A 22,761-nucleotide genomic window follows, 5' to 3' on the forward strand; every position below is an offset into this window, starting at 1 on the left:
GAACACAACCCTTTTGACACAAAAGCTCTTTTCGAAAAGGAGAACATCACACAACCGGCATTGTTCATAGCAGCAGTACGTGATGAACAACACCATCGAGCCAGGGTGATTTACTGCGTTGTTGTCGCACGCGGCTAAGTGAGGCATTGTTGGCAGCGATCTTCAGAGCCACTGCCGTCCGCGAGCCCGACGCGCAGCCTTTGCTGACCGGTGGACGCAGCGCCTCAGCCGGTGTGGCTCATTTTTGGCGCGCAGCCTTCACTGCCGTCCGACGCACACATTGACACATTTAGCACGTTTGTCATACGTATGCGGCTCCTTTGTCACGTTATGAGAGCGATTACGTGGTACGCCTCAAACTATTATTTTTTTTTAGTAACCGTATGTATCACGACCCATCAGTACGGAGGGAGGACCCAAATGCAGGACTCCCGAGACGCAAAGGTAGTTCGCGAAAAGTGTTTATTTGGTCCAAAGTCAGGGATCAAGCAGACAGTCAAGTGGGGCAGCGGTAATCAGGACGTCGGGCATAGAGAGCAGGTCCACAGGCAGGCAGGGGTTGGTACACGGAAGATCGATCAGAGAAGGCAGGAGTATCAAAGATGTCAAGCTTACGGGGTTGGTTGGAGGACAGGCGGAGGTCGGTACACCAGGGTTGACGATCAAGAGTACGGGAGTGCAGGAACGGGGCATAAGTTGCAGCAATCTGGCCAAGCCAGACCGTCCACTGGGTTCTTTTTATACACCGGGGTAATCACTGCCAATGAGGCGCAGGTGTGCGCATCCTAATCAGAGCAGCTGTGCGGGGAACCAAACCGCCAGGGCTGGACCGGCCGGACCATGACAGTATACACACCTTTGTGTACATTTTTTAGTAGCTGTATACACACCTACCTGTCATTTGGAACCCATAAAGCTCTCGTCCTCTGCACTCGTGCAATCTATTTTTCATGACGAACTGGGTCTCTTGCAAACTTATGAAGGGTAAATTCATCCTCCCGAGTGATCAAGGAATGTCCAGAAATGCAACGGGCCGGCATTTTGGCTAACATGAACGAACAACGAACTGCCTTCCAGGAGGTAAAACTAATAGAAACAAACGAGTCCCCTTTAGGGCGGTCCCGCCATGTACGTCACTTCCTGCTTCTTCTTGAAAATAAATCCCTCAAAAGGATTTTCATGGCGGGAGTTACAAAAAGCTGTATACGTCAAAATCATGTTTTGTGGTGAAAAAACGCATGGGTCCATGTTGACTGACATTTTTTCATTAATAACATACTAAGAATCATGCATTTCATGACAGTGGCCCTTTAAGCTTACGGGGTTGGTCGGAAGACAGGCAGAGGTCGATACACCGGGATTCGGGAACAAAAGCAAGGACGTGCTGGAATGATGCATGGATGGCAACGATCTGGCATAGCCAGACTGTCCACTAGGTCCTATAAATACTGCAAGTAATTACTGGGTATGAGGCGCAGGTGTGTGCCTCCTGATGACTGCAGATGTGTCGGGGGACCTTCACAGCCAGGTTTAGGACCGGCACGACCATGATAGTAAACCCCCCCCACCCGCCCCCTTAACTGCTGGCTCCAGACGGCCCAGAAGCCCCAGGATGGGATGAGTCTCTGATAAGACCGGGGTCCACAATAAAACGGGACGGGATCCAGGAACCCATTGTTCGATTACTGAGGGGTCTTTGCCATGCCGGGATGGCAAACAGTCTTGTTCGTGTGGGCCCAATCGATGACGTCTCCCCATAGCGAGGGTACCACGAACAGATGACCGGAAGGGCATTCGGCTGGGCCGGAAGAGTCCCTTAGGGCCTCCTTTACCCGTGTCTTAATCTCCCAAGTGAACCCGGACACGAAGCAGGCCTCTGGAAGTATGGGAACACTCACAGCTTCCGTTCGCGTCCCTTCATGGATCTGGGATAGCGCGTCCGGTTTGCTGTTCTTCGAACCTGGACAAAAGGACCGAGTGAAACAGAAGCAAGTAAAGAAGAGTGCCCAACTAGCCTGACAAGCATTCAATGTCTTGGCAGTCCTCAGGTACTCCAAGTTCTTGTGATCGGTAAGCACCAGAAACAGCACTTGCGATCCCTCCAGCCAGTCCCTCCACTCTTCCAGCGCTGTCTCGACTGCCAATAATTCACGATCCCCCACATCATAGTTTCATTCTGCCGAAGTCAGTCTCTTTGATAGGAAGGCACACGGGTGAAGTCTCCCATCCCTCGCACACCTCTGGAAGACTACTGCTCCTATTCCCGAGTCTGATGCATCCACTTCCACCACAAACTGACTCCCTGGATCTGGCATGATGAGCACTGGAGCTGTGATGAACCTTGACCTAAGTCTGTTGAAGGCCTCCTGGCAGGTCTCATCCCACTCGAATGAATTGCGGGTTGAAGTGAGGGCATGCAAGGGGGCGGCTATGGAGCTAAAGTTCCTGATGCGGTAGAAATTAGCGAATCCAATGAACCTTTGAACCTCCCTGCGATGGGTGGGCGTGGGCCACTGGAGAACAGAGTCGATCCTCCTGGGATCCATGCAAATCTCTCCCTTGACCAAAATGAAGCCAAGGAACATGACAGAAGGCCGGTGAAACTCACACTTCTCCATCTTGACATATAGGTTGTGTCGTAGTAGCTGCTGCAGCACCTCCCTGACATCTCGATGTGGGAAGCTTCGTCTGAAGAAAAGATCAAAATGTCGTCGAGGTAGACGAACACATTCTTGTTAAGTGTCTCCCGTAGCAGATTAGCAAGATCGAACTGCTGATAGTTCTGGCACAAACTTCGGCTCCCGTAAGTCTACTGGGGCGATCTGAAGGTTCCTCTCTTTTAAACCCCCGAGACACATCTTGCTGCATTCAGCACCCCATGCCCTGATTTGACTGGTGGTCCAGTCGATGTGCGGGTTGTGTTTCTTTAGCCAGGGGCGGCCCAGGAAGACATCACTATTCTGGGAGTTCAATACGTGGAAGCTTATCTGCTCTGTGTGTGCATCTGGAAATGTCATCCTCAGTGATTGCGTACGGTGTGTTACTTGGCATAAGAATTTGCCATTGGTCGCGTACGCGTTACAGAACCGTTGCATCTTGAAAACCTCTGCACTCAAAGACTCAACTACCCATGGATTAATCAGATTGGTGTCTGGTCCCGAGTCAATAAAGGCTGTAGCTGAACAGGTACGACCCCCTGTGCTCAAGGTGACTTGAAGCAGTGCTCGATTCAAAACCGCCGCAGTGTGATTCAGACTCACCTTAGTCATAATCTTAAGGGCGGGACGCTTGGGCCTGACCGGACAGTGGGCTATTAGGTGGCCCAGCCGTCCACAGTAAAATATCAGCCCTCTTGCCGGTGTCGCAGTCATTCCTCTGTTGCATAGGCTCTGTCACGGTTATGGGCGTCGACGGAAGAGGGACCGGTGGTGCGGAAGCACCCTGCTCTCACTCTAATACAGTGATTTCCAACCTTTGTAGAGCCAAGGCACGTATTCTACAATTGAAAAATCCCAAGGCACACCAACAAAAGTAAATGTCACCAAAAATGGATCAATAAATTACTGTATGTACTTCCTGCCATATAATAGAAGAGGATGTTTTTTGTTCTGTCTGTCATTTTGCCTCACTGGCATAAATAGATGAATAAATAGACATTATTTCTTGAAATAAATATTTTTTTAGGAATTACATAAAATTGGATAACTTCCCACGGCACACCTGAAGAGCGGTCACGGCACACTAATGTACCCTGCCACACTGTTTGGGAATCACTGGTCTAGTACCGAGTCCACTTGTGCCTGGATCGCTAACCTGTGCTCGATCCTGAGAGATAGGGCGATGAGCAAATCCAGGAAGGTAGGCAATTCCACCACAATGAGTGGACTGCGGATTTGTGGTAAAAGTCCTTGGAAAAAAGCATCGAGTGTCATGATCCTGCCGCTTCAGCATGAGCTGTGCGGGTGCCCGCGCGGCTGCGCTGATTGGGAGGCGCACACCTGCTCCTCATGCGGGCTGATCATCCCCTGTATAGATAGGACCCGGTGACGACTGGTCCTCCGCCAGTTCGTTGAGCTTTATGTCCCGTTCCAGCACTCTCGTACTCCTGATTGATCCTGTGTGTACCGACCTTCGTCCGTTCTCCGACCAACCTTGCAAGCCCGACTCCTTGATCTTTCTGCCTGCGTTGATTGTTTCCCCGTGTACCGACTCCTGCCTTTCCGCTCATCTGTTCTCTTTCCCCGACGTCACAACTACCGCTGCCGCACCGGACTGCCTGCTCGATCCCCGACCTCTGCATACAATAAACGAGTCTCTTCTTGAACTACCTTGCGTCTTCCGAGTTCCTGCATTTGGGTCCTACCTCTCGTTCCGATGGGACGTGACATCGAGAAGTGCCTCTTCGTTCCATCAAATCTCAGCTGCTCTGATGCGAAACTCGATTGCATAATCTGCCACATGACGCTGCCCCTGTCGAAGTGTGATCAACGTAGCCGTTGCCTCGCGTTCCGGTGAGGCATACTGTAAGCCTTGCATCATGGCACATACGAAGGAGGTCCAGGAGTGGCACGTTTCGGAGTTACGAATCCACTCTGCTGTAGCCCACGCCTCTGCTCTCCCCGTCAGGTGGGATATGACGTAGGCAATCCGTGCGCGGTCCGTCGGAAAGGTGGAAGCCTGCAGCTTGAAGTGGAGGTCACACTGACCGAGGAACGGCTTGACACTCCCAGTGTCTCCAGAGAAGCATTCGGGCTGGGAGAGAGGCGTGTTCCCGAACCACTGAAACTCTGTGACTGGTGGGCTGGCAGGAGCAGCCTGGACTGGGGAAGAAAAGGTGGCAGGCGCCGTTGAAGTAGCGTTAGTGGCGCTAGCCTGAGATGCTAGCCATGCCACTAATCGGGCACAGATCTCGAGAAGTCTTTTCTTTGGTAAGTTGAAGAGCAGTCTCCTGCTCGGCCAGGCATCTGCCCTGGGTCTGTAGAGAGCGGTGGATAGCTGCTGAGTCGGCTGAGTTCTTTTCGTGGCTAGATTATTCTGTAGTAGCTAGAACTCTTGTGTGGACCCAAATGCACGACTCGGTAGGCAGGGAGGCAGTTAAAAGAAGGTCTTTATTAGTTCTAAGGTCATTAGCCGGGAGGTCAATTCGTGAGAGCAGCAGTATCAAGAACATTAATCTTACGGGGTTGGTCGGAGGACAGGCAGAGGTCGATACGCTGGGATTCTGGATCAGATGCAAGGAAGTGCTGAAACAAGACATGGATGGCAACGATCTGGCAAAGCCAGACCGTCCACTGGGTCCTATAAGTACTCCAGGTAATTACTGAAGATGAGAGGATGAGGCCTCCGGATGAGTGCAGATGTGTCGGGGGAGCTGCACAGACCGGCAGAACTATGACAGTTATTACATTAGGCGCTGTTATTCCTATGTGTTTGTCCTTAACAAGTCAGTAACATAATCATTGTTCATAAGGGTAGTTTACAGCCTTTTTTAAAATGTAACAGCTCCCCCCACAAAAAAAATAAAGTAAATTATGATTACATTATGATGGGCTAAATTCTTACATTCTCACAGCATTTATTTATTTATTTTACCTATCCAATAATGTGATAATCTGAAAGTAATTTAATAAAATGTTGCACTCCTGGCCTAAAGTTATGTCATAGATTAAGGACCTTTATTACATTATTGGCCAGTTATTACTTCTACAAAATGGTCTTGCAATCTTCCTTGGACAACAATTTATGACTTCTACCCACTTTATTGGCCTCACCCACAGAATCTGAATGTTTATTTTGTTCATTTTTTGTTTTGTTTTAGTCTGTTCTGTTCTGTTTTGTTCTATAGAAATGAAAAAAAATTAAACCATTTGGGTCGCAGCGCAAACCTAAACAAGTTGTTGTCGTCGTTACAGTTCCGGTTTGTGGTAGTCAGTCACTTTTCTGCCACCCAGAGTTATCCTAGTACCTGTTGTTGACAAGCATTATGAAATAGTCCATAGAACCTTTTGTGCCATTTGACAGGCAGTTGTTCACCTACATGGATGGATGGTGTGGGGTCCCTTGTAGGCCCAGAGCGGGATGCCTTCATTTACATGAACTTCATGAAGAACCACAGCTGCTATGATGCCATGCCTACCAGCTCCAAGCTAGTCATCTTTGACACTGCACTGCAGGTAGTGAAAGAGCAGTTTACTTTAGTGCTTCGTTACTTTAATTAACTGAAATAAAATAAATAGCTAAGAAAAACATGAACTAGCCAGATGTGTTTTGTCATTTCGTATGAAGGTGAAGAAGGCTTTCTTTGCCCTAGTGGCTAACGGCGTACGAGCAGCACCACTGTGGGACAATAAACTCAAATGTTTTGTAGGTGAGTAGTGATTTTATAACACATTTCAATCTTTGTTTCTCTTATCTGCTTCTAAGTGCACACCACTCACTGCTGACTTGTCACATCAGCTCTTCTCAGCTTTCAGAAAGGACACACACATGCACTACCCCCCACCCCCCAAGAAAGTGAAACTGGCAGACATTTCCAATCATACTAAGTCAGCAAACATAAATCAAACTGCCACCACCCAATCATCAAAATTTCCATCGCCCTGATGATGCAGGGAGAGCGATTGCTCATTGGTGTGAGCATTTCAAGATCAGAGGACAAAGATCTTAAACATTTTCTTGATCACTCTACAACCACTTTACAAACTACATTTGCGATTTAAAAGTGATTGTATAACAGATATACATATGACAGTTAAATGCATAAATATAATACAGACTGCTCCTTGTGCTTTTTGCATCCCACACTTACCGGTTTTCATCTCTTTTACACAACCCAAACTGTTTGTTTGGAGTTGGCTGCTATTGTTCCATACTGTCGTTCCCATCCTTGTTTTGTTTTGGTATGATTGGCCACCCTGCAGAAAGGGACAAAAACTACTAAGCAGGTCATTTCAATATCTCATGCCATCGTGGAAGTTTTCATTGTGGCAAACTGTTGTTTTGTGTTGACACAGATATTTGTTTTGAGTAACATCCACTGTTAACCTGTGTTGTTGACTAATAGCCCTGGAATTGCACCTTTTTTAATCATCAAAAGCGATAAGTCAACCATCAACCCAGCAGCACCAATGTTTAAAATGTGACTGTTATTCAGTAATTCTTCAGCAGTGAATTTGGTCTCCACTTCTGCCATTGACGTCACACCATGACAAGGGGAGGGATGTATCAATTTTGCCAGTAGGGAAAAAAGGGATATTCCTAAGGTGTCAGGGGCGTGGCTAGGCCACTGCCCTGTACAGCAGCTACTCGTCTGAGCCTCATTGTCACTAATTATGCAACGTATTTAAGCCTTGTTTGTTGTATTGTTAGTTTCCAGGTTGTTGTTTGGGACTGCATTAGTCAATGTGAGTGTACAAGCTTCTTGTTGTGTATTTGGCTCGTTGTCAAGGCCAGCGTTCTATGCCACGATAGCCGAGTATAAGTCAAGTCTTGTTTTTACCTAGGAGTTAACCGACCTCGTTTTCATGTTTTTGGACCTTACCTTTTGCCACGTTTTTGTGCCTTTGCATTTGTTGGACTGCCTACCTGTGTATTACCTCTGCCTGGAACCACTCGCTGGTCCTTAAACGACAACGTACAGCCTATGTTTTGGTGGGCTCTGACTTCTTCTTCTCCTTCAATCAACTACATAAGCAAACAACCCACCGCCACCTGCTGGGAAGCGGAACATGCAAACCTATCTCACACACACAGAACGTCAACTTAATCCATCGACCCGGTGTCCTTGTTACCTCCTAACCCCGTGGAAGTTCCCACTACAGTTCGGGCGGAGAATGTACGGCTGACGTGAACTGAAACTTGCGGTCACTGTTGGAGCTCATAGCCTGGATGGACGGACTGATAGTTTAGATCTAATTAATAACGATAAAAATTGTAAATCATAATGAACGATTGCTGACGATTTGAAAACTAGGAATGGCAGCATCATGTGAGGTGCATCATGGGGATATTTTCAGACAGGAGTTAGTTGCGTCATCCACAAGGAATCAACGGCGAAACAAACTTTATTTGACAATGTAAAAATTAAACTGTGGAATTAACGTTGAATTTAGGTTGTTCGATGTCGCGACCTAAAACAACGTTAATTCAACGTTGAATCCACGTCTTGTGCCTGCTGGGAAGGGCCATTAAAACTCCACACGCCCTTAAAATCATATACTGGAATACCTTTTTTTCAATCAATTCATTTACTAAAAGCATTTCTTTCGAGTAACAATTTTTTTTGGGAGGGGGGGTTATAAAGTCTTGCATTGAGCATGTAGCACTGCTTTAGGTGGTTAAAAATGCCGTTATTGTCTGTTTTTGTATCAACACGCACAACTTAATTTGCAGTGATAATTGCTACTCATTTTCTTGTCAGACATTACTAAGCCATGATAAGTCCTCATCAACAAACTTTTCAGGCCGTTCTTGTCAACAGTGTTATCTTTTGAGCATTGGACTGTATCTACCATAATTTCTTCAGGGGCAACAGGAGCTTTCAAAGTCCGTCGTGGATAAAGATCACTCCCACTGTACAAAAAACCTTTTGATATCTCAAAAACAAATGCCGTGTTATGTCATCTTCTCAAACTCTTTTTCAAAGGTCACTGAGGCAGTCAATGCAACAATGTGCTGACAAAACCTGTGAAAAGCAGAAATGAATCTGCACGTATATTTAATTAACTTAATAAGGAGTTTGACAAAACAAGCCTACCCAAATGTATGTAGTGTCACTATTTCAAGTGTCCAAGAAAACACCCAGACTTACAGTGTAGACAACAATCACTGCAGATATCCTGCAATTGTTTTCTGTTGCTGACATCTGAAGGATCACGCAAACTGACCTAATGGTGGGCCTGCCAAAATTCGGTTGAGAAACAACTAACCTAAAATACTGCTGATTCCACTTGGGGTGATTTTTTTTTTTAAGCAGACATAGTTTTTACTTTTAAAACTATGGAATAAGTGCCAATGTTTACAGAATTAGACGGGTCCAATTGTCTATTACCAAGCTGCTGACAACTCTTTTTTGTTACAACTGACACGCTGTGGCGACCCCGAAAGGGACAAGCCGAAAGAAACACACACACACATAGGAAGAATAAGTAAGAATATTTTTGGGCTTTTTATCAAAATTTCTGGTTTGGTTTGGTGAACCAAGTTAAGTTTTTTTAGAAACCAAGCTTGTTGAAGTTTATTTTGCTGGCACTAAATTGTCACGTTTATGCCTTAATATACTGTTTAATATTTGTAATACATACAGTATGTTTGTGAGCAGCATGGTGGAAACTGGTGAGCAGGTTTGCCTCACAGTTCTGAGGACATGTTTAAATCTGCCAAGTTGTATTTTGTGTTCCAAACAAGTGGAGCCTGTAACTGTGTCATTTCTTGGTTCAGGGAGTATACTGACATGCACGTCAAAGCTCATCTGACAAAACAGAGGAATTGAATGAAGTAGCGTTGTAGGACTGATGGGAGGCAAATTTTTATCTTTGAAAAAACCTCTTTGAGTCGTCACCTTCTCGTGGTGGAGGGATTTGTGTGTCCCAATGATACTAGGAGCTAAGTATTCTTCATGCCCCTGGAGGGTCACCCACAGCAAAAAGGTCCAAGATGAGGGAGCAGAAAGAGCACGGCTCCATAAACCCCTGTGGCGAATACAAAACTTGGATGATGTTTCCCTTGCCAGGATGCGGGGTCACTGGGGCCCCCTCTGTAGCCAGGCCTGGAGGTAGGACTCAAAGGCGAGGACCCTGGTGCCAGGCATGCACCAAAGAGTCTTGGCCGGGTACAGCCCGAATGTCATGATCCTGGATTCCAGCCAGGGCTGGGCGTGGCCATCTAATCGGAAGGGTCACACCTGCGCCTCATGACCTCCGATTAGCCCCAGTACATATAGGACCCAGGGGACGACAGAGACTCTGCTAGATCGTTGCCTCTCATGCCTCGTTCCCGCACTACCGTACACCTGACGGCTAGCTCCCGTGTACCGACCAACGCCTGTCTCCCGACCTACCCCGTAAGCCTGCCGTTACTGATCTTGCTGCTTGTTTGGACTGACTCCCTGGTAACCGACATTGGAACGAATAAAGGCTTATTCCGCACTGCTTACCTCTCACCTGAGTCGTGCATTTGGGTCCACCCCCGAGTCTCGTCCGTGACAGAACGATCTAGCCAAGAACATGGACCCAGCCGACTCTGAAGCCATTCGCCGTGCGCTGCAAGTGCAGGGCAAACGCCTGGGTGAGCAAGAGGCTGCTCTCCAGGGTATGACTCACCAGATCCAGGAGCTCTGCACCCAGCTACAACCGTGGCTAGCCTCCCAAGCTAGCGCGGCCGCTCCTGTGCCTCCCCGTGCCACCATCACTCCGCTCTCTCGACCAGAGCGGTTCTCAGGCGACTCCGGTAACGTCAAGCCCTTCCTGGCGCAGTGGGATCTCCACTTTGAGCTGCAAGCTTCCGCTTTTCCCACGGACCGCTCCCGAATCCCCTTCGTCATTTCCCACATGACAGGGAGGGCGGAGGCATGGGCCACCGCCAAGTGGAGCCGTAACTCGGAGACCTGCCGCTCATGGGCGAGCTTCGTCTGCGCGCTTACCCAGGTGTTCCAGTATGCGGCTCCGGAACGCCAGGCGGCGTCGTCACTCATGACAATTCGCCAGGGGCGTTGCCGCGTGTCCGACTACGCCATCGAGTTCCGTATTCGGGCTGCCGAGAGCCGCTGGAATGAGGAAGCCCTCCATGACGCGTTTTACGAGGGACTGTCCCCACAAATCCGTGGTCACCTCGTGGCCATGGATCTTCCGCCTTCGCTTAACTCCCTCATCGCATTGGCCCTCAAGGTGGACCAGCGCCTCACCGTGCAGAGACAGATGGAGGGCCTGAGGGAGGAGGAGAGGGAGAGTCACAGTCCGGTTGTTTCCGCTTCCCAGCCACCCGTGTTGTCAGCTTCACCAGAAGCCATGCAAGTGGAGGGGCTTGGCAGCTCAGCGGAGGAGCGCTTACGTCAGCGACGAGAGGGACGCTGTTTTTACTGCAGGCGATTGGGACACTTGATCGCCCGTTGCCCGACTCGACCAGGGCATTCTGACATCAGGATCACTACTCCGGTGAGTGTGCGGTACACCGCGACGGGGTCAGGGGGGTCCCTTCTTCACCTCACCTTGGGAACGGACTCCCGTTCATGCTCTGTGACGGCTTTCATAGATTCTGGGTTGGAAGCAAACCTGATAAATCCCCGCGTGGTCGAGGAGCTGGGGGCGGCAACCTTCCCCACGCAACGGTTTCGTCACGCCTATGCCGCCAACGGCAAGTTCCTTTGTCGGGTTACACATCGTACTCAGACGCTACGTATGAGCTTTCCGGACGCTCACTCGGAGCGAATTAGCTTTCATGTCTTCGACGCACGTAGTAGCGACATCATCTTGGGCAGTCCGTGGCTCAAAGAACATAATCCGCACATAGATTGGACCACGGGTCAGATCAAGACTTGGGGTGAGGACTGTCTCAGTCGTTGTTTTGCTGTCCGGAGAGACAGGGGTATTCAAGTCGCGCCGGTTCGGCTAACAGAACCTGGTACTGCCCTGGACCTGACCGCAGTGCCCTCCTGCTATCATGACCTACGGGAGGTCTTCTCTGAATCTAAGGCAAAGTCTCTACCGCCACATCGGTCATACGACTGCGCGATTGAACTCCTGCCAGGCACCTTTCCTACCAGAGGGAAACTGTTCTCTTTAACGCGACCAGAGCATCAAGCCATGAGGGACTACATCGAGGACTCGCTGGCAGCCGGACTCATTCGTCCCTCATCTTCACCAGCCGGTGCGGGGTTTTTTTTGTCAAGAAGAAGGACTCCACGCTGCGACCCTGCATCGACTACCGAGGACTGAACGACATCACAGTCAAGAACAGGTACCCTTTGCCGCTTATCTCTACAGCATTCGAGCTCCTCCAGGGAGCCCGGATCTTCACCAAGCTCGACTTGCGCAGCGCTTACCATCTGGTGCGGATTCGGGAAGGGGATGAGTGGAAGACGGCGTTCAACACCCCCACAGGGCACTATGAGTATCTTGTGATGCCCTTTGGACTGACAAACGCTCCGGCCGTCTTTCAGAACTTCATTAACGACGTGCTCCGGGAGTTCCTGGACAGATCTGTCTTTGTTTACCTGGATGACATTCTCATCTTTTCAGCAGACCTAGCCTCTCACATTCAACAAGTCCGAGAGGTGCTCCGGCGTCTGCAGCAGCACCAATTATACGTGAATATGGATAAGTGTGAGTTCCATCAGGCATCCGTGTCCTTCCTGGGCTTCGTCCTGGCTGAGGGAGAGATACGGATGGATCCCGGGAAGGTCGACGCGGTGCTGCGGTGGCCTACCCCCACCAACAGGAGGGACGTGCAGAGGTTCTTGGGATTTGCCAATTTCTATAGGAAATTCATAAGGAACTTCAGTTCCGTGGCCGCTCCTCTGTATTCGCTCACTTCGCCAAATACCACCTTCGACTGGTCCGGGACCTGCCAGGAGGCCTTCGGCAGGCTCAAGGCAAGTTTCACTACTGCGCCCGTTCTCATTATTCCGGATCCCGATAACCAGTTTGTGGTGGAGGTGGATGCATCGAATTCAGGAATCGGAGCAGTCTTGTCACAGAGGAGTCCCAGGGATGGAAGGATTCACCCGTGCGCGTTCCTGTCTAGAAAGTTGACCCCGGCAGAGAGGAACTACGATGTGGGAGATAAGGAACTGCTGGCGGTCAAGAGCGCGTTGGAGGAGTGGCGGCACTGGCTGGAGGGCTCGCAAGTACCGTTCGTTGTCTTCACGGACCATAAGAACCTTGAATACCTGAAGTCCGCGAAGAGGTTGAACGCCCGTCAGGCCAGGTGGGCTCTATTTTTCACCCGCTTCCACTTTAAGGTGTTTTACCGCCCAGGCTCCAAAAACGGCAAGCCGGATGCACTCTCGCGGATCCACGAGGGAGGGCGCACTGATTCAGACGCCGCTACTATCCTGCCAGCGGGGTGCTTCGTGTCCGGGTTCACCTGGTCGATCGAGTCGCGGGTGAAGGAGGCCCTGGAAGAGACACCGACACCCGCGGATTGTCCGTCGGGCCGTCTTTTCGTCATCCCATCTCTGCGGGGAGACGTCATCAACTGGGCCCATACCAACAAGACGGTCTGCCACCCGGGTATGGCGAAGACACGGTCAGTGGTCGAACAAAGGTTCTGGTGGCCTAATCTCAGCAAGGATGTAAGGGAGTTCGTCAATGCCTGCCCGGTGTGTGCTGCCAATAAAACTTCCCGCCTACGGCCCGTTGGTGAGTTGCAACCCCTGTCCATCCCCTTTCGTCCGTGGTCACACATCGCGATGGACTTCGTTACCGGCCTGCCGCCTTCACAAGGGAACACAGTGGTGTTGTCCATAGTGGACCGTTTCTCCAAGATGGTCCACTTCGTGCCGCTCCCGAAGATCCCGTCGGCCAAGCAGACAGCTCAGTTGGTATTAGACGAGGTCGTCCGTTACCACGGTCTACCCCAGGACATCGTTTCGGACAGGCGTCCGCAATTCAGCGCCCGTTTCTGGAAGGAGTTCTGCAACCTCATCGGCGCTTCAGCAAGTCGGACATCGGGTCATCACCCAGAGTCTAATGGCCAGACTGAGAGGATTAACCAGGAATTAAAGACCGGTCTTCGATGTCTGGTATCCAGGGACCAGAGCACGTGGAGCCAGCACATCAAGTGGGTGGAGTATGCCCACAATTCCCTACCCTCCGCTTCAACAGGTATGGCTCCACTCCATGTCGTGCATGGGTATCCTCCGTCCCTGTTTCCTCCACTGGTCACAGAAACCACAGTTCCGTCGGCCCTGGCCGTGGTGCGACGCTGCAAACGGACCTGGGAAGCAGCTCGGAGGACACTGCTGCGCATGAGCAGCGCCTACAAGGCCGCAGCAGACCGCAAGAGGAGGGCCGCACCAGAGCTCAGAGTGGGACAGCGAGTGTGGCTCTCCACCAAAGATCTCCCGCTGGGGACGGAATCCCGCAAACTTGCTCCCAGGTTCGTTGGCCCGTTCCCTGTTTCCAAGGTTATTAACCCGGTCGCCGTCTCGTTGAAACTGCCCAGGTCGATGAGGGTGCACCCTACGTTCCACGTCAGCAGACTTCGCCCGAATCGCACGTCGTCGCTGGCTCCTCCGCTCAAGTCCCCCCCGCCCCCCCGCATGGTCGACGGTGGGTTGGTGTACACCGTGCGCCGGTTGCTGTCTTCTCGCCGCAGAGGGAGGGGGGTCCAGTACCTGGTTGACTGGGAGGGATATGGCCCGGAGGAGCGCTCTTGGATCCCCTCCCGCTTCATCGTGGACCGCTCCCTCATCAGGGACTTTCACGCGGCTCACCCTGATGCGCCTGGGCCGTCCAGAGCCGGCCGTTGAGGGGGGGGTACTGTCATGATCCTGGATTCCAGCCAGGGCTGGGCGTGGCCGTCTAATCGGAAGGGTCACACCTGCGCCTCATGACCTCCGATTAGCCCCAGTACATATAGGACCCGGGGGACGACAGAGACTCTGCTAGATCGTTGCCTCTCATGCCTCGTTCCCGCACTACCGTACTCCTGACGTCTACCTCCCGTGTACCGACCAACGCCTGTCTCCCGACCTACCCCGTAAGCCTGCCGTTACTGATCTTGCTGCTTGTTTGGACTGACTCCCTGGTAACCGACATTGCCAGCACATGTTTTAGCATATAGGTACGTTAATTGCAGGGATGTAAGCAATGTAACGGTGGACCAGTGTATAGTTCGGCTCGCCTCCACACACAGCTTGGGCTCTGATGCCAGTCCTCTTGAGAGGGGTTTGACTCTTGTCCACTCTACAGTTTCCCACAGTGAGAGACGCCGGGCATGTGTGGGTATCTTTTTTGCTCCCTGGCTCAGCACCTGTACAGTAGGGTCCAGACACCTGTATACTAGGGGTCACCCCAGTGGAGTCAAGGGTAACCCCCCTCTGCCTTTGCACCAGGACACCCTAGGTCCCAGTTCGATAATTGACTTTGTGGTTCTGACATTGGACTTGGGACCGCATATCTTGGACAATTGGGTGAAGACAGAGGCAAAGTTGTTGACTGATCATTACCTGCCGGTGAGTTCCTCAGATTGTTGGGTAAGATGCCGGTCAAACGTGGAAGACCCCAAACGTATTGTGAGGGTCTGCTGGGAACGTCTGGCAGAATCCCCTGTAAAAAAGAGTTTCAACTCCCACCGCCGAAAGAAATTTGCTCATGTTCCGGGTGATGCAGGGGACATTGAGTCCAAGTGGACCATGTTTCGTCTCCGTTGCTGAGGGCTAAGATGATCAATGCCTGTCGTGGTTGCAATCCTCAAACCCATTGGTGCACACCCGTGGTGAGGGATGCTATCGAGTTAAAGAATTGGGCATTTTTGGCCGGTGGGACCCCTGATACAGCTGAGGGGTACTGGTTGGCCAAGCGAAATGCAGCTTTGGTGGTCCCTGAACCAAAAGCTTGAGCATGGGAGGAGTTTAGTGAGGCCATGGAGAAAGACTTTCAGATGGCTTCGAGGAATTTCTGGTCCATTATCCAGCGTCTCAATAAGGGGGAAGCAGTGCACCATCAACACTGTGTATAGTAATGATGGGGCACTGCTGACCTTAACCTGGGACATTGTGAGTCAGTGAGGAGAATAAATCTCCTCAATTCCACGACATGCCTTCCAATGAGGAAGCAGAGTCTGGGTTCTCTGAAACAGGTTCTCCTATCTCTGGGGTTAAGGTCACCAAGGTTGTTAAAATGGTCCTCAGTGGGAAGGCCCCAGCGGTGAATAAGATTTGCCCAGAGTTCCTAAGGGCTCTGGATATTGTGGGGCTGTCTTGGGTAACACGCCCCTGCAGCATCGAATGGACATCGGGAACATAGCCTTTGTAATTGCCTACTGGGGTGGTGAGCCCCATTTTTAAGAAGGGGAACCGTCGGGTGTGTTCCAACCAAATGAATGTCACACTCCTCATCCGACCTGGTAAGGTCTATTCAGGGGTGCTGGCGAGGAGGGTCCATCAGTAAGTTGAATATCAGATTTAAGAGGATCATTGTAGTTTTCGTCCTGGCTATGGAACAGTGGGGAACAGTGGACCAGCTCTACACCCTTGGCAGGGTTCTCGAGGGTGAATGGAAATTTGCCCAAGCAGTCTACTGTACATGTGTTTTGTGGACTTGGAAATTTCTTTTGACCGTGTCCCTCGGGGAGTCCTGTGTAGGGTCCTTTGGGAGTATGGGATACCAAACCCCCAGATACAGGCTGTCCAGTCCCTTTACGATTGGTGTCAGAGTTCAACCCTTCTTACCGGCAGTAAGTCGGGGCTCATTTTCAGTCTAAGAATGTAGATTACCAGATACCTCTCTCATATAGCCCAGAAGTGTTCTGCAGTTGAACTGTAATCTTTTAGAAATTATGTTTGAATGCAGGAATGCTGACCATCACAGACTTCATCAACATTCTCCATCGTTATTACAAGTCTCCTCTGGTGAGCCAACAGATTGTAATTATTTGATGCAATTAATTCTAATTGTATCAAAATGCACAGGTGTATTCACATTTGTCATATCTGTGGTTGCTTTAGCATGTGTGTTCTTCTACAAAGTAGTGAGCCAATGAACAAGCCAGTTGATGGATTTGTGTTGATTACAGGTTCAGATATATGAGTTGGAGGAGCACAAGATAGAGACGTGGAGAGGCATGTACATATGACATAAGAGTGTAATAATGGCGTACCAAATTAGTGCTTGTCATCAAATTTCATATCCGCTTATGCTGTGAATTTGCTTCCCTTCGGCAGAGATCTATCTGCAGTACTCCACCAACAGACTCATCAGCATCACTCCCGAGGCCAGGTCAACACCCCCCTTTTTTTAAAATGGTAAAAGTTGTTGGATATTTGTTTGAAGACCATATTATCGTCCCTCTAGTCTTTTTGATGCCATCTACTCACTGTTAAAGAACAAGATACATCGACTTCCTGTCATCGACCCAACATCAGGGAACGTCCTCCATATCCTGACACACAAGCGCATCCTCAAGTTCCTCCACATATTTGTAAGAAAAACAATTACAGTGGAACCTCGATTTAATGGACTGATTGGTGAAGGGGTCCTCCATTGTTGCTGATTTTCTGTTATATTGACTTATTTTTAGTTTCTTTTTGGGGTGGGCGGCTTATATATGACAGTTCAGTAAAAAAATTTAGTTCTTTTGGTGGCCTAAAACCTCCAGCGTTGTACAAAGTTATTGTAAATAAATACAAAAATGCTTGAAAATATTATCCAGACTTACCACATTGGTGTGCTTTGTCAGTGGTGACAAGTAGTTGTTGTCATAGACTAATCAAAGCAAGGTGGCTTCCATGATCCACAATGATTTAGAGTACTTCCTATTTCTAAAATTATTGTCCAATATGAACGTCTTGACAAAAAAATGTTATTGTACGAAATGTAGTTTGTTCCAGATTACAGAGATTTGTGTGTCATATTCTTTTTAAAGATCGCCACTGTGTGCATTCCCTCTGCTCAGGAATCTATGGGACATCAAAACATCTGCCATCTTGGCTCCCACATTAATGAAATATTGCCACATTCATAGGCAGGTACTGCTGCTGGCTGTATCTAATAATATTTATGTGTGACCTTGTAATCATGTGTCCTAATCTATGCCTATATTGTGCCACCACCCAGTTAGCAACAGCATCCAATTCTGGAACAAAAAAACTTTGTCAACGCCAGCTGAAGTACCAAGTGGAAACAATTTTACGTAACATGTACTGTCCATATCGTCCGTTAATTTTGATATCCGTTAAATCAGATTCAGTTAAATTTCGGTTTCACTGTGCAGTATTGTCCTGAAAATGTGTAAGCTTGCTATTCGTGGATTTTATTTTGGAACCTATACTCTGTTATTCATTAAAAAAACTGTCCCCTATTCACCATTTTTGTGATCTGGCCAAAAGCCTGTTGAATATATAAGTAGTGGTTGGATGGCATCTTGTAGCATCGCAGTTCAAAGAACATGCAGAGTCTCCCAAAATACACTTCCTTTTTTCTGTTTTGTTTTCAGGATCATTTGGAGAGATGTGATCAAATTTTCGTAAAGATAAGTGGACACAATTGGATTTGACTGCACTTGTCAAGCTGGGTAGCAGTGTGGCACACGCACGTCACTATCCAGAATTTCGTATGCTGTGCATTTTTTATAAGTAAATTCATTCCTTGCCCATAGCACCTCAGTAGCGATGATGTGCAGCTAACGTTCGCATTTGACAAAACATGTCAAAACGCTTCCTTCTAGTTTGGCTGTCAAGAGCTACCAAAAATTACATAATTTCATATTTGTATAAATAAAGGATTTTAACAAGTTTCTAATAAATTTAAAAAGTTCAAAATATCATCTAATCAACCCATAGATATGCTCTGGTGACATTGACAGTCCACTCTCATGTTTTCCAAGTTTGGTCACTTGACTTCTGCATATAGCAGGTTCACTGTGGGACAGCATTGCAAAACTGTCACTTTGCAGCAAGCTTTTCTGTCTCTAATGACAGCTCGGCATGAATTTGGTCACCTTTACTCTTAGCAACTTCGAGTTGTAGAGCATCGTAATCTTCAAACCACCAGACGCTAATCCAAGTAAACCTATCACTTTCTCAAGAACCCGCTAATCAAGCTCTTGTTGATGCTAAATTCCAGTTCTGCCCTTCCCTGTTTTCATCAGTACGTACCTGTGGATGTAGCAGGCCTTCTGCTGCATTGTTTGACAAGAATGGATATTTTAAGAATCTTGACATGGCTAGTATAAATTGTCCTATATGTAAGAGCAATGTGACAAACAAGCACTCCATAGCAGTTGGGGACAGAAAAGCTTCATGAGAGGCAAAAACTTTACAACACTGTTTCAATGTCAACTGGTGATCTGTGGGCAAGGAAAGTGATATGCTAAGAAAAACTTCAAAGTCAAAGCTGTCACGCGAGGAGGGCCTCACAACTGTCCAAATGATGCCAGAAATAAAATAATAATCAAAAAACGTGTACCATGATCAGTGGAGTGGCATGCATTAAGTCTTTTTTTTTTTGTTTGTTTCAATAAATATGTCTCTTTCACCAGGGTTCTATGATTCCAAAGCCATGGTTCCTGCAAAAACAGATCAGTCAGCTGGCTATCGGTACCTTTAAGCAGATTGCAACAGTGCCGGAATCTGCATCGGTCTATGATGCTTTAACCGTCTTTGTGGAGCGACGAGTGTCTGCTCTGCCTGTCGTCAATGAGCAAGGTAATTCACCAATTCACATTCACTCCTCTTTCACGTAGAGAGATCATACTAAATCGCAGCTCTAGGGTCATACTTTTACACACAACTCAGTGAAGTAGGATATTGTAGCAACTGTGTGAGCTTTCACACAGGTGCACATCAGATTACGCGGGATACTTTTTTCAAGTGAAAAACAGGGTGCGTGGCACGGTAGTTAAGGTGTTACCCTCAGAGTTCTGAGGCCCAGGGTTCAATCCTGGCCTCACATGTGTGGAGTTTGCATATTCTCGCTGTGCCTGCATGGGTTTTCTCCGGGTACTTTGGTTTCCTCCCACATCCCAAAAACATGCATTAATCAAGCACTCCCTCGAGCCCGGTGAAGAAAGCAGAAAAAATCTGTCTTTAACAGGATGTGGAAAAAGGGCTACAACAAAACTGGGGTTTTCTTTAACGTGTAAATTAAATTGTTTTTTTCTTAACATCAATGCTGTCTTTCTCGATATGTCCTCATCAAGCAAGTATAGTGTGAAGTTATGCTATAAATGATAACATTTGGATTCCGGTAATTTGCATACTGAATTGACCCATCTTCAGGCCAAATTGCTATTTCCTTCTATTTTAAAAAAAACTACAAATATTTTTAAGTGAAGTTCATCTCCACTAAGTAGAGCAACTTCACTATATTTGTGAATTAGTGGAGAAAAAAATCCAAAGAATGTCTGATTGTCATGAACGGGGCACGAGGGCGGACCCAAAAGCACGACTCCAGAGACACACACACGGTGCAGAGGAAACCTTTATTCAGTCCAAGGTCAGTGTTCAGGTAGGCAGCCCAAACCAGGCAGAAGTATTCGTGCGGCAGACTTAATAGCGGGGTCAAGGAACAGGCGGAGGTCGGTACACGGAGAGTAGTAGTCAGACGAACGGGAGTGCGGGAACGAAGCATCAAAGACAACGATCTAGCGGAGGACAAGTCTTCCCCCAAGTCCAATGTATACTGGGCGTCATCAACTGTAACACGGTGCAGGTGTGCTCTGACTAATTGGCTGGCCACGTCCAGCCTGGCCAGGAAGCCAGGAGCATGACACTGATACAATCCAGTCATCTATGTGCATTTCTCGTATTATTTTTTTTTCTATACTTGTTTCTCAGGTAAAGTGGTGGCGCTGTACTCCAGATTTGATGTCATTGTAAGTTTCCCAAGTTTATACTGTTTGGCAAGCTCTTTTATGTTACTGCAACATCATGTAGTTGGATATGAGGCCTCAAAACTAGTAATTGTGCATCTCATTACATACAGACACATGAAAAGTGAACCCTCCAAAATATAATTCTGCTTTCATCTGTATGAAGAATCTCGCAGCCCAGAAGAACTACAACAACCTGGACATGACCATGACAGAGGCTGTTGCCTCCAGAGCCTGCTGCATGGAAGGAGTTCTCAAATGTTATCCTCATGAAACCTTAGAGACCATCATTGACCGCATTGCTAAGGCTGAGGTAAGAGGATTCTTTTATCCTTGTATTGTTTCGACTGCCCCCTCCTCCAGCTGTCACCTTATTGTGATGGAGGGGTTTGTGTGTCCTGATGATCCTAAGAGCTAAGTTGTCTGGGGCTTCACGCAACTGGTCGGGTCACCCATGGAAAAAAGGTCCTAGGTGAGGGACCAGACAAAGTACAAATCTAAAACCCCTATGATGAGTGCAAATGTTGGAACTTGGTTTCCCTTGCCAGGACGTGGGTCACCGGGGCCGCCCTCTGGAGCCAGGCCTGTCGGTGGGGCTCAAAGGCGAGTGCTTGGTGGCTGGGCCTGCACCGATGGGGTTCAGCTGGGCACAGCCCGAAAGGGTAATGTGGGTCCCCCTTCCCATGGGCTCAACAGCTGTGAGAGGGGCCATAGGGGTCGTGTGCGATGTGACTTGTGTGGTGGCCAAAGGCGATGGCGATCTGATACCTGGCTATAGAACCTAGCTCTAGGGACATGGAATGTCGCTTCTTTGGCAGGGAAGGAGTCCGAGTTGGTGTATGAGGTCAAGATGTTCTGACTAGATAAAGTCGGACTTGCGTTTACATAGTGCTTGGACTGTGGCACCACTCCTCCTGAGAGACGTTTACCCCAGTGGATAAGAGGGTAGCCTCCCTACGCCTTCAGGTAGGGGTACGGGTCTTGATTGTTGTTTGTGCTTATGCACCAAACAGCAATTCAGAGTATCCACCCTTTTTGGAGTCCTTAGAGGTAGTGCTGGAGAGTGCTCCCTCTAGGGATTCCATCATTCTGCTGGGGGACTTCACATGGGCAATGACATTGAGACCTGGAAGGGCATGATTGGGAAGAAGACACCCCCCCCCTTCTCGATCAGAACCAAAGCCTGAAATAACTTCCTGTTCTGTTATTGGACTTCTTTGGTCTTCACAGATTGTCTATAGCGAACACCATTTTCAGGCATAAGGGTGTCCACGTGCACCTGGCACCAGGACACCCTCAGCCGTAGTTCGATGACCTTGTAGTCGTGTCACCAGATTTGCGACCTCATGTCTTGAACACTTGGGTGAAGAGAGGGCAGAGCTGTCAATTGATCACCACTTGTGGTGAGTTGGCTCCAATGGTGGCAGAAGATGCCGGTCCGACGTGGCAGGCCCAAACGTATTGTGAGGATCTGCTGGGAATGGCTGATAGATTTCCCTGTCAGAAGGAATTTAACTCCCACCCCCAAAAGAACCTTTCCCACATTCCAGGTAAGGCGGGGGACATTGAGTCCAAGTAGACAATGTTCCACACCTCCATTCAATGGAGGTGAGGCTGAGGAGGCCGACTGTAGCTGTGGCTGTAAGTTGGTCGGTGCCTGTCGTGGCAGCAACCCCCTAACAGGTTGGCGGACAACAACAGTGAGGGATGCTGTCAAGCTGAAGAAAGAGTCATACCGTGCATTTTAGGCCTGTGGGACTCCCGAGGCAGCTGATAGGTACCGGGTGGCCAAGCGGAATGCAGCTTCAGTGGTTGCTGAGGCAAAAACCTGGGCGTGGGAGGAGTTCAGCGAGGCCATGGAGAATGACTTCAAGATGGTTTCAAGGAAATTCCGGTCCACCGTCCAGCGTCACGGGAGGGGGAAGCAGTGCACCGTCAACACTGTGTATAGTAGGGATGGGGCACTGCTGACCTTAACTCGGGATGTTATGAGTCAGTGGGGAGAATACTTTGAAGACCTCCTCAGTTCCAACATCATACCTTCCCATGAGGAAGCTGAGTCTGGGCTCTCTGAGGTGGACTCCTCTATCTCTGGGGTTGAGGTCACCGAGGTGATTAAAAATCTCCTTGGTGGCAGCTCACGAGGGGTGAATGAGATGGTCCCCCTTTTTAAGAAGACCATAGGGTGTGTTCCAACTATAGGGGGATCACACTCCTTGGCCTCCTTGGTAA

At 48.8% G+C, this 22,761-nt stretch overlaps 1 protein-coding gene across 5 annotated transcripts in view; it reads left to right on the forward strand.

Moving 5' to 3' along the window:
- Positions 1 to 22,761, forward strand: part of prkag3b (protein kinase, AMP-activated, gamma 3b non-catalytic subunit) — a 45,168-nt gene that overhangs the window by 18,567 nt on the left and 3,840 nt on the right. For 3 of the 5 annotated variants that reach the window (XR_009798261.1, XR_009798263.1, XM_061842597.1), the window contains exons 3-11: positions 6,022 to 6,173; positions 6,286 to 6,367; positions 16,512 to 16,570; positions 16,735 to 16,780; positions 16,883 to 16,937; positions 17,013 to 17,139; positions 19,198 to 19,363; positions 20,495 to 20,532; positions 20,696 to 20,842. Coding sequence is in view for 2 of the 5 variants with exons in the window: in XM_061842597.1 (XP_061698581.1) it covers positions 6,022 to 6,173; positions 6,286 to 6,367; positions 16,512 to 16,570; positions 16,735 to 16,780; positions 16,883 to 16,937; positions 17,013 to 17,139; positions 19,198 to 19,363; positions 20,495 to 20,532; positions 20,696 to 20,842 (872 nt within the window). In the remaining 3 variants the exon portion in view is untranslated. Of the gene's footprint in view, positions 1 to 6,021; positions 6,174 to 6,285; positions 6,368 to 9,202; positions 11,953 to 16,511; positions 16,781 to 16,882; positions 16,938 to 17,012; positions 17,140 to 19,197; positions 19,364 to 20,494; positions 20,533 to 20,695; positions 20,843 to 22,761 lie in introns of those variants that run through there. The other 2 variants (XR_009798262.1, XM_061842596.1) reach the window with 2 other exon arrangements.

The sequence above is a fragment of the Syngnathoides biaculeatus genome, chromosome 14 (genome assembly GCF_019802595.1).
Source record: "Syngnathoides biaculeatus isolate LvHL_M chromosome 14, ASM1980259v1, whole genome shotgun sequence".
NCBI classification, from domain to species: Eukaryota; Metazoa; Chordata; class Actinopteri; order Syngnathiformes; family Syngnathidae; genus Syngnathoides; species Syngnathoides biaculeatus.